Source organism: Ptychodera flava, chromosome 8 (assembly GCF_041260155.1).
Source record: "Ptychodera flava strain L36383 chromosome 8, AS_Pfla_20210202, whole genome shotgun sequence".
Classification (NCBI taxonomy): Eukaryota; Metazoa; Hemichordata; class Enteropneusta; family Ptychoderidae; genus Ptychodera; species Ptychodera flava.
In genome coordinates this window covers 24,078,086-24,089,398 of record NC_091935.1, presented here as the reverse complement: position 1 = coordinate 24,089,398, position 11,313 = coordinate 24,078,086, and the positions used below count along the sequence as shown (strand labels likewise).

The 11,313-nt window shown below is 36.2% G+C and overlaps 1 protein-coding gene across 3 annotated transcripts in view; it reads right to left on the bottom strand.

The window, feature by feature from the left end:
* Positions 1–5,197: 5,197 nt before the first annotated feature.
* LOC139138837 (uncharacterized) overlaps positions 5,198–11,313 on the bottom strand; it is a 43,227-nt gene continuing 37,111 nt past the window's right edge. For 2 of the 3 annotated variants that reach the window (XM_070707388.1, XM_070707389.1), the window contains exons 16-18: positions 11,093–11,275; positions 10,079–10,157; positions 5,198–5,322 (exon numbers count right to left, since the gene is read on the bottom strand). In XM_070707388.1, coding sequence (XP_070563489.1) covers positions 5,213–5,322; positions 10,079–10,157; positions 11,093–11,275 — 372 coding nt within the window. In that variant the 3' untranslated portion in view covers positions 5,198–5,212. Of the gene's footprint in view, positions 5,323–8,465; positions 8,596–10,078; positions 10,158–11,092; positions 11,276–11,313 lie in introns of all 3 variants that reach the window. The other variant, XR_011553685.1, reaches the window with a different exon arrangement.

Here is an 11,313-nt window from a genome sequence, read left to right as displayed (position 1 = left end):
CATTACTTGGGAATTTATAATCACGGGATTCTAAGCCAATAAAGCTGTAAATAAGATAATTTATTTAATTGTATCGATTTCAAAATGGTCCATTCACAAAAGCCGATGCATAGGGACGGACCATTAGATCTTGTAGGGGGTCAAAAACGAAAAAAAAATTCAAAGAAAAAGGTTAGGGAAAAAATCTTCAGACTAGTTTGCAAATAAAAAAATAAAACCACAACGCAAAACAATTATGAATCTGACAGTTTACAAAAAAAAAAAAATTAGCATATCATGACTCACTTGGAATAAAAAAAATTCAAAACTTTAAAATTGTAAATAAATATTCACAATCTGATTGTGACCACCTTCCACCTCCAAAGATCTAATGGTCCGTCCCTTTAGTCTTTGAGCTGCAAATTCTGAAATGTTATTTGGGCAGGGACTGAGAATACGTTATGATCTTCATAGAGATTTTTTTTCTTTCTTCTCTGTTTTTGTAAAGGTTTTGTTATTTCATTTCACGAAGTTTGAAATCGAATAAAAGGATCTTTTTAATTGAAAAAAATTGCAGCAAAACCATGGTGTGACATTCTTTCCCTTCCAAATAGTCATGGCTCGGTGTGATCAGCAGTTACCATGGTACGACTTATTTTTCGATCAAGTTTTCACTGACACATGAGTTCACTGAAAATGAAGTGAGAGGGGCTTTTTACTAATTCCTGCTTCTGATACTGATAGGATGCTTTGTATCTGACACCATCACCGGTGTTTTTTTTTCTCTTTTGCTGGATCGGTACGCTCTCAACAGGCTTCTCTCAAATTTAATGAAAATGCACATTATCGCTGCATTGGTGAATGAATACAAAAGGGTCAGCTTATACTAGCTTAAACTAGAGAATGAACACCATCTCTGACTTTTCATATGAAATTTTACATAAATTGACAGACCACTTTAGGTATATTCAAACTTATCCATACACTCTTGTCGAGGTGCAGTAACAAGCAGACAAACATCTCTCGTTAATTACAACTGTTACAAAATAACACAACTTCAAGAGTTAAAGCAAACGATAAAATTTAAAGAATTATTTTGGAAAATACAGCCACTGATTAATTATGATGATGGAAGAAGGCATACCATCCAGAACAGTAAAATTTGTCATCGCGTCAAAGATTGTAAACACTGTTTTTGACTATACTTAAAATATTACAGCTCACGATTTACACGGCTAGGCACAGGGGACCCAGAAATCTGGTTTTCGTTGTGGTTGTTGTTGTTTGTATTGTCGTTTATGTTTATATTAGTCGTATTGTGTTGACCAATAAAATTCAACAAACATAACTATTGTTGTTGCTGTTTCAAACGTAATGTAGACGACCCAAAGAGTTGTTTAAATGTTTGTATTTATGTTTATGTTTGTATGAGTCGTGTGATTCTTGACCAATAAAATTCAAGAAACATAATTACAGTACTGTTGGTGTTATTTCAAACGTAATGTAGACGTCCCAAGAAATAAAGACGCAATAATGTTTGACCCAAATCTCTCTCTAAACGAACACTCTCTGTATATATGTGAAAAACATATCATAATTGTATAAAACATGTTATTATTTGAACATTTTGTAATTTCAATTGGGGCAGTGTACCCAAGGTGGATGGGATACAGGATAAATTTTAGTGATTTAACTTTAATGCCATTTTCGTTTTTTGTGCGCTCTGTTGATATTTTCATGATCGAACCTTTGAAAAAACGGCCTTGGTAGGTACTCTCTCTCTCTCTCTCTCTCTCTCTCTCTCTCTCTCTCTCTCTCTCTCATATGAACGAATAAACTTGTTATGTGAATATTTGAAGCAAGTCCAACTGTCGTATGTCTATTTATAACGCTCAGCAATTTGTAGATTTCAGCAGGGAAAGTGTGACTTTGATTTTTCAAGACCTACAGAATCATGTCCAAGGGCGAAAAATTTCGTCGTTGCAAGGAACTACAAGGGCAAAAAAGATGCACTCGAAAACTTTAAATGGTTGTCGAAACTAAGAAATTTTGTGACGCAGCTGCTATTTTATTTTGCTGTCATGTGTCTGGCAATCGTGAAGAAGTCAAGCATTTGTCTTGTCCCAGTGGCGAGAAAAAACGAGAAGTTGTTTCACAACTCGAGTGGTTATTTCAAAACTTTTCATGCTGAATTCTCGAGACTAGTAAAGTTCTATCAACACCATAGAATAATTCAAGGATACTCATATTCAAGGAGATGGGCTGGGGCAATAATAGACTGAGAGATCCGTCGCTTGAGGGCGCTCTCTAAACTGCAGCTCGGATGAAATTACAAGGAGCCAAAAAGCTTTATTAGCCATTAAAAAAAAATACAAAAATTATTAAAATCATTCATAATTTATAAATATGGACAATTTTGATACAAATATGGTGTTCTGACATTAGTGTAAAGTTACATAATATAAACATCTAACTCCACCGCAGTCTATAGTTGTCACATTACACGGTAATGCGCAGTCATACGAATTTCTTGGCTGTCTCCCTGAACATTAGAAAATACGTTTGCTCTACTTTTCAGTGAGCAAATTGGATAAAGTGCGCTAAAAAACACAAAGTGACTGGCCATATTGGGGTAACATCAACACACATTTGTTTCCCTTTGACCAGAGAGTCACCAAAACAGTCTGTGAGGTCTAATGAAACAGTTTTTTTTTTACAAAAATACGCTGGTGAAAACTTTCATTACTCCATGAGCTTCAAAATGAGTTCCTTCAAGTGGTGGACAAAAAAGCATTGTAAAAGTTTTTCAGTCTGAAAATCCTATTCCAGGGGTACAGACAGAAGTTGGCTCTGGCATATTCTGAAAACTTGCTCAGCACTGTTGTACGTCAAGCTAGGCTAGAATGGTATTTTAAAATTCAACTTGCACGGCAATTAGAAACAGATGACATCTGTTCACTCTCTCTGCTAAATTTACAGTGGTTTGCTTTGACGCATTGCAATAATAGACGAACTAGCACATTGTCTAATCAAGGTGTTGCCAACACTGTCAGGTGCAAGTATCTGCTAAGTGGTAATATGAGTCAATCAAAAAGGAATCAACACTGCAAAAGTTGAAACATTGTCTAGCAGGAGGTCAGACGCAGTCAAACACCACACAAGTCCAAGCACTGTCCAAGTCATATCACTTGCTTTCAGGTGTAGTTGTTTTGACTACATCTGACCTGTTGTTTCAACTTTGGCAGAGTTGATTTCACTGTGATTGACTTGAATTACTGCTCAGCTGATAATTACATCTGACAGTGTTGGCAACACCTCAATTTAGACAATCTGTCTATTTCATGTAATGCCAACGTGTCAGAGCAAACCACTGTAAAGGTTTTATGATTTGGTACTGTTGTAAGACCACTATTGCACGAAGAAATTTCTCCCACTCAGAAAATATGTCCCTCATTCCATCTGCAGATGTAAAAGTTGCATGAACAGATTGTAGATTGTTAGAAAATCAATATATTAATTATGTGCATATTATTCAAAATACTTTATACCTTGATAAAAATTGAGTAAAATCTTTTCAGATACAAATACTTAATAATTTCAGTTCACAAAATTAAAACGTTTGTTTGTCAACTCACCCTGAATATCCATCAATAATTGTGATAATGTACAATATTCTAAATTTTACCGTCTGTCTCAAAGTACTCAGTAAATTGGTTTTATTTTTCATTCTGAACTTCACATTCTTTGCCACTCATTTACAGCTAGTCTGACAGACTGTCCACTAGACAGATTAGCCATCAAACTCGGTTTGAGTGAGGGCGCTTTTACAAAACATGGACAATTTGGCTCAGCTTAGCTGGCCCAGCAATCTAAGGGACTAGCATGCACATGTTGCCATCAAACCGTACAACTTGTTGGACACATCAAACTGGCACGGAAAGTTGCCACTGTATAAAAATCCATGATAGTTTACTATAGTAAAATATATCAATTATATCCTTCTTTGTAAGGCCACCATTGTATACAATACATCGTTCCTTGAACTAAATGACTGCATTGAAGGTTAAAATCATAATACCTGATATTATGCAATGAGTGCTTATTGAGAAATTAGGTTTAGAGAGTTCTGGTTACAATGTCTGCTTTTTCAGTTCAACATAGAAGTAAAATGATTGTCTTCGCAGCTTCAGTCACAAAATCACGGTCTTCTTTTCCACAGAGTTACCGTTGCCTCTTTCTCGGCTCGTTTTCCATCCAAGTAGTGAAAGGTCACTGTCTCAAGATGGCCAATCTGTGAGGGGAAGGGAACAAAACAAGAAAACATGTCATTCTCGTACATTATGCAATGGTCAGCGCACATCAGCGTTATATTAACCCTTTGAGTGCTGTATTTTTTCCAACCAAAATTTCAGCGCAACATTTGAACAATTTTTATGAATTTTTCTGTAATTTTTTGATAATTTTGGATCAAATGGACACAACATTTCATTGGCTACAGTTGTTCACCAAAATTTTGGCAAAAATTTGAAACAAATTTGACTGGGGCACATTTTATATAAAGGTGACAAAAAGTGACTTTGGCGCTCAAAGGTTTAACTCATTTCAAAAATTTGATTTCTTATAGATATAGATAGGCATATATGCTTGGATATATATACTGTCATTCACAGGATTTCTGTTGGGAGGACAGGTTATATGTATGAATGACATTTCAATGATATTTTTGTTTCCTATACTAGAACCTAAATAGTCATTTAGATTCAGTAAGGAGGATACTCAAATTGCCCATACGGCAGGTTGGGAAGATGGATAGAGACAGACAGAGAGTAATTAGATGTAGAAGCACGCATACATATATTTTAAGGGAAATTAAACAATAAGAGAAGGGATGTATATCTTATTCCAAGATATGCCATGGAAATCGTATGCAATAAATTCTCACTGGATTGAACCTGGAGAGTGGTAATTTTGAACATATTCAAATGTATGTACATCTTGCTGGTTCATGTACAAATCCTATATGAGACTCTTAGAGTTCCATGGTTATCCACAAGGATTACTATATGGGACATTTTTAGTTATGGAACACACCTGGAAGGAGGGAAGAGAGAGAGAGAGAGAGAGAGAGAGAGAGAGAGAGAGAGAGAGAGAAAGAGAGACAGACAGACAGACAGACAGACAGGCTGACAGGCTGACAGATAGACAGGGATTGACAAATCAGAATACTTCACGGTCACCTTCTTCCTACGATGGGTTCCAGTTTGTCCTTGTTCCAGTCAGTACTGGAGACAACAGCAATCACTCCTGTTGACTCGGCGATTTCCCACAGACGAACCAGCCAAGCTGAAGCAACAAAATACAAATATAAATTATCTTCTGAACAATGTATGATCAAAGCTAAACATTTCTGAGAATTGCTAAACTAGCTGTGTGCTATCAACCAACTTTTCACCATATAGTCCCCAAAATGTCACTAATGTTTATGTATATAGACACCTATTGGACGTATTTTTCCTGTTCTTTACATGCAATTATGTGAAACTACCAACACAGAGATGCCATATTACTGTGTTCTCCAACATTATCAAAGTTACAATCCTATGCTGTCCTCTACAAACTGCGGCAAACTTTCATTTAAAATTTCAAATATCTAAATCATGGACAGTGGAGCATAAGAAGGACATGCAACTGCAGCTAGTATCAAAGGGAAACCACAGCATTTGATACAAGGCCTTTCTTTATAGTAACAGGTTATATACGTAATGCCTTTGTGGTCGCAACATGCACAAATCAAAAGCTATAGGTAGCCCTCTTGAGTCGTACGTGTGTTCGCAACATTTTGTTAAGTTGTAAATGTTTTGCAAGAATTGCTGCGTTTCTGCTTATTCATTATCTTTGTGTATATCATTCTACCAACTATAACTTAATTCTCATTATGCAAGGGTACTTTAACTGATTTTCATTCAGATCAATGCTTTTCTTCTCCTCAGGATGAAAGTTATAACTTTATCAGTCATAACAGTTATAACTTTGCAATATCCATGCTGTGGCATGCCTCACCATTGTCAGTAACAGGTGGTTCAGCGTTGCTGTAACTCAAGTCATTCAATAAATGTATCAAAATCACTGAAATCTAAAGGAGAATCAGTAACTGCTGCAATTACTCTCTCAATACAGTTAATATGCCACATTATTCTTGTAAACAACAGGAGCCGGACTTTCAGCTTTGTTGACAGAACACTGAAACAATTAAGATCTGCACAGTCACGTCTCGTGATTCGTGTGAAAGAGCAATATGCTATTGCCGACAGGGAGAAAGCTGTTCCAAATTTACGGGTTTTATGCACTAATGTTTGTCGGAATCATGACGATGACAACAATTGTTACTTCACAGAAAAATTGCCACAGTTGCATATGTCCTTCTTGCCCTCCATTGTCTATGTCTTAATGAACGATGACACACTCCGTCAAAAGGCAAATGAGTGGAATGTAGAGTGATCATGAACATTAGGAAAGAGATATCCTGGTAAAAAAAACAATACACAGAAAATTAACAAACCCAGAGATACCTACCGAGTGTCATAAAGAAAATTAAATATTATGTTTAGTTTATTGAATTTAAATATCGTTATTGACCACTGACTGACTACTCTGCATAATAAAATTTTGAGATTCAAAAGGACAGGACTAAGCTTTTCATCCACTGCAACCAATATATGCAACACCCCAAAACTGGGCACTATGGTTGTTTATTAAGGCATATCCAACTTATCCGATATAGACAAGTCGAATTGTCAATGACAAGAATCAGATCAGAATAAAATGAACGATTGCTACCTATTCTTGTTGTATGTACTGCAATTCTGAGACTGCATGCATGGTTTAGCATCTAAGAGTTACACTGACTTGCTTGCTACAGAGATTTTAATCCAAGATAGTTTAAACTTGCAGGGTAGATGGAACTTCTTGCCATTCCTAGGATCCTAACTATCAAAAAATTTGGTAAAAATGATAAGAGGGAGGGACAGCACAGCACGGCACACCTGGGAGTAAACCTCTAAACACATTTCAATTAGTCTGAAAAGCATATGCTTCTTTGCTTCGGCTTTGCATTGAGGTCTTTATAAGTTTACCTGCTCATATTTTCTTTCTGTTTATACACCATTGGCAAATATTACAGAACAAAAATCTTTGGATAGTGGACTATTAAAGAGGAAGTTCACCAAGGCTGACTTTTACATATGTGCTAGTTTTGTGGTTGCTTATTCCAGAAAAAGCCATTTTCGCCATTTATAGCTTGCGTGACTTTTTACAAAAACAGACAAAAATAGTGGCAGTAGTTGCAGTTTAGGGCTTCATCAACTGAATGTATTTTGAATCATGGGAAAAAAGCGCCAAGCTTGGCACTTTCATCATGTGATATGGCAAATGCAAATACACACAGTTGATGTGAATGTGAGTGAGTGGACAATGCCATACCAACCAGATAATGTTCCCTGCCATATCACATGATCAAAGCGCCACGCTTAGTGCTCTTTCCCATGATTCAAAATACATTAAGTTGATGAAGCCCTAAACTGCAACATCTGCTTCCATTTTTGTCTGTTTTTGTTGAAAATCACACCAATTATAAATGGTGAAAATGGCTTTTCGGGAATAAGCGACCAAACCAATTAGCACATACCCTATGTAAAATCATACTTGTAAACGTCCCCTTTGACAACGCATTTCATGGGTTCCACTTTGTCCTATATCCACCACCCTGTACCTTTATACTAATAGGTTCCAAAGCTTCATAGTGACCCAGTGTTACAAGCAGTTGACTAAACTTCACTTTGCCCTTTCAAAATCATGCAACACTGGACCAAAAAAACTCACATAGACACTTGTAGCATTTTGAAAAGCCATTAAAACATGTGTAATGAATTCTTGGTAGTAACATACAGGTCAGAGGCCACGGCCATCACATGTGGTCAGCTGGTGGCCCTTAAACTGGTAAAATTTTCGAGCTGTCAAAAGCTGTACGATTCTTTACTGTTTTGGGGGATATGAAACTTCAGAGAAAAATTCAGTCCAGTGGCTTGCATTGAAACTTGAAAGCTAATCTGCTTGTATCAAGCAACAGAATCCATTCATTAACTATACATAGAGCTGTGGTTCATGCTTGCTTTGCAACTATCCTGGTCTTACTCAAAAGCATGCCTTTCTAAACAGAAATTAAGTGGATGAAAACTCCACTTTTCTGAATAAAATCGATGGAAAAACTACTTTGTAATTACTGGAAGTAAAATATTTCTTCTCTCATATTGTCACTATTGTGAATATCAAGAAACCATAACATGCGTGACACATCCATGTTTTTGATTACAGTATTACTAAAGAAGGGACATGCATTTACAAACCACACCCAGGGACATGCAAATGATGTATTTGCAAATTATTCTCTGCTGCATTTCTCATGCAAACATTTGTTTACTCGATGTTACCTGCACTGATACGGCTGCCTTTAAGCAAGGTTACACCCATGAGGGAGGACTAAGAAGTTTAAAGCTTGCTAATAGGTTTAAACTTGCAGGGAAGATTTGACTTTTTTCAGTTAACACACTGATTATCTTCCTGTAAAGAAGACAAGAAAGATGACGTACCATGATAATGAGACAGATTGTATCGGTGTCGTCTCACAAAGACTCAACTAGAAGTGGATGTATTCAAAGTGTTCATGAAAGAGAAAGGAATCACCACGGATACGAGTTGGCTGGTCATCATTGTTCAAACGTTGCATCAGACACTGTCATTGTTCACAATAAAACAGTCTGATGCTGACTTCGTAGACGTGTCAATTCCATGTGTAAAATGTTGAATTTTCCCCATTCTATTCAGTCTTAAAATTCACAGTATCTCTCACATAAACTTTGAGTACTTTGATCATGACAGCATTTTGATTACTTGAACCTTTTCCTTGATGATACTCAACTTTTGAGGTTATTGGAGGTCACAAAATGTCATTTAGGGTCACCTTTTGCTGAAGAATTTGAACGGTATAAAACTGCATGATGGCATATATGTGCTCTTGATTCCAACTGATTCCAGCCTTTGAACTGAACAAACTTCTACATTACAATGTTTTTCCTGAACGTTTTTTGCAAATATGACGACTGATTTTCAAAAGGGTTTATCTAAAGAGACAGTATAGCAGTATCCACCACCTTACACTGTAGATCTGTACGACTTGTGTATGTATGTGTACTTGTATACTCAGTCTGTGAAATCAATAAGTTATTTGATGATCGTCTGTTCAATGTGAGGTTTCACGCGAGTTCAACAAATGAAGCATTTGTTGTAGAGGGTTTTCTAAGACCAACTCAACATTCTTCAAAACAATGCAACTGACAAGAATTTGAAAAAAAAAAGTTGGGCAAAGACAAGTAAACTTGTCAGGTGTCTGGTGAACATAATTCTGAAACAGAGTGACCTAAAAGCATGCAATAGCTAAAACAATTGTGTACTTTCCTCAACTTTTTTATTTGTTGTAGAAATCAATGTTCAATTTTTTGCAAACTTTTTATCAGGCAATTTAGCATCATTTTGCCATCACAACTTGTCATCGAATAGAAAAATTTTAAGATATCTTCATCCTGGAATTGCATCTCTCTGAGTAAGACATTTCGAGTTATAGAAAAGACAGTTTTATCTTATGATCTTCATGTTGATCACACATTATGACAAAAAAACATAATTTCTACACATTTAAGTTGTAAAACCTTCTCAGCATGTACATTAATTCCATTTACTATGCTTATTGCACCATTTTTGAAAATTGAACTCCAATGAAAACTCACATTGCCATGGTGATAAGCATTGCATCATGGTCTTGAAGAAAAGAGATGGTATAATGGCATGCATTGGTAATAATGAACTGAACAAGTAAACAGCTGTCAAATGTCATTAACTTAGGGGGTCCACTTCAAGAATAGGTAAAATTTGGCATACAGCTGCCTGGTATTAATGTAAAATGGATCCCCAAAAGATATTTGACAACTGTTTTCAGCTTGGTTGACTGTTCATTAATATTATCTGACTTATAGAGAGTGTTACCTACCTTTAGCATTGGAAACTCTGTCTGTCATATCGATGACAGTCAAATCATATCCAAACAACTCATTTGGAATCCATGTTAACTGCCAAATAAACAGAAAATACCTTTACATAGTCATTTGCTGGTTATCTTTCCATTTTTCAAACATGTCTTCCATCGAAATCATTTGATGTTAGTTAACTTTTTACAATTTTTCTACATTCAACGTTGGACAGAGTGCACCACATATTTGCAGGATGTTCGATGAAACTTGCTGAATTTGATGCTGATGCTCCCTTTTATCAAATGCCTTGGTCCACTAACTATGGTGATCAATAAGACCAAACCAAATTGTGGAACTCTCACATCAGTTGTGTGTGGGTTAAGCATGAAGCCTCATTCACTTAGCATATCTTGCCCGGTGACAGTCACAGAGAAAACAGGAAGAACTTGAACTCTCACAAGGTTGAATTGGTCTAATCTTCAAAGAACATTTTCAAAAGTCCTATATAGAATAACAATTTAAAGACTCCCTGAGTTCAGGTAAAATATTAAAGGGCTGTAATAAAGAACTGCTTTTGTTTTTATTTCATGTTAGATTTGAAATTACTTGAATTCAGTGCAGGTATAGTTCAAAAGCTTAGTCATTCTTAGTCATTAAAGGTATACAGTCACCTGTAATCCAAATATGCCCATATAAGGTCAAGGGGGTATTCCTTGGTATTAAAAATGCCCATGTGAGGGCGCTGTTTTTTTAAAAGCGGCCACCCGCTTAAAATTTGTGATTGGTTAGATTTTCTCTTTCCATGGCCACTGTGGCAAAACTGGAACACTAGGTGACAGTATACCTTCAATCAGTGACAGTGTTCTCGCCATTTCAGTACACAACATGCACACAATGTTGGAAACAACATTTATTAATTTGTTTCCATCACATGGTATAAGCTTTGTATAGGGGGTCTTCGCATTCATGCTGAAATAGTAATCGAGAAAATGTACTCCGAGAAAAAAATAGTTTTTATCTACGGTGTACAATACCTGTTTGAAGGTGACTTTCTCTCGGTTGATTTTGTCATCCAGTTTCACTTCAACTGACGTTTCAGGTTTCGCTTTTTTTGTCCCATTCTGTAACAGCAGCTGATTGTCATACATCAGAGACCCTCTTGCTTGCAGTGTCATGGCAGCATTGATAAAACAACCACTGTAATCCACAGCAATCACCTGTTGTTTGAAAAAAAAAATTGGAATGTCATTATGAA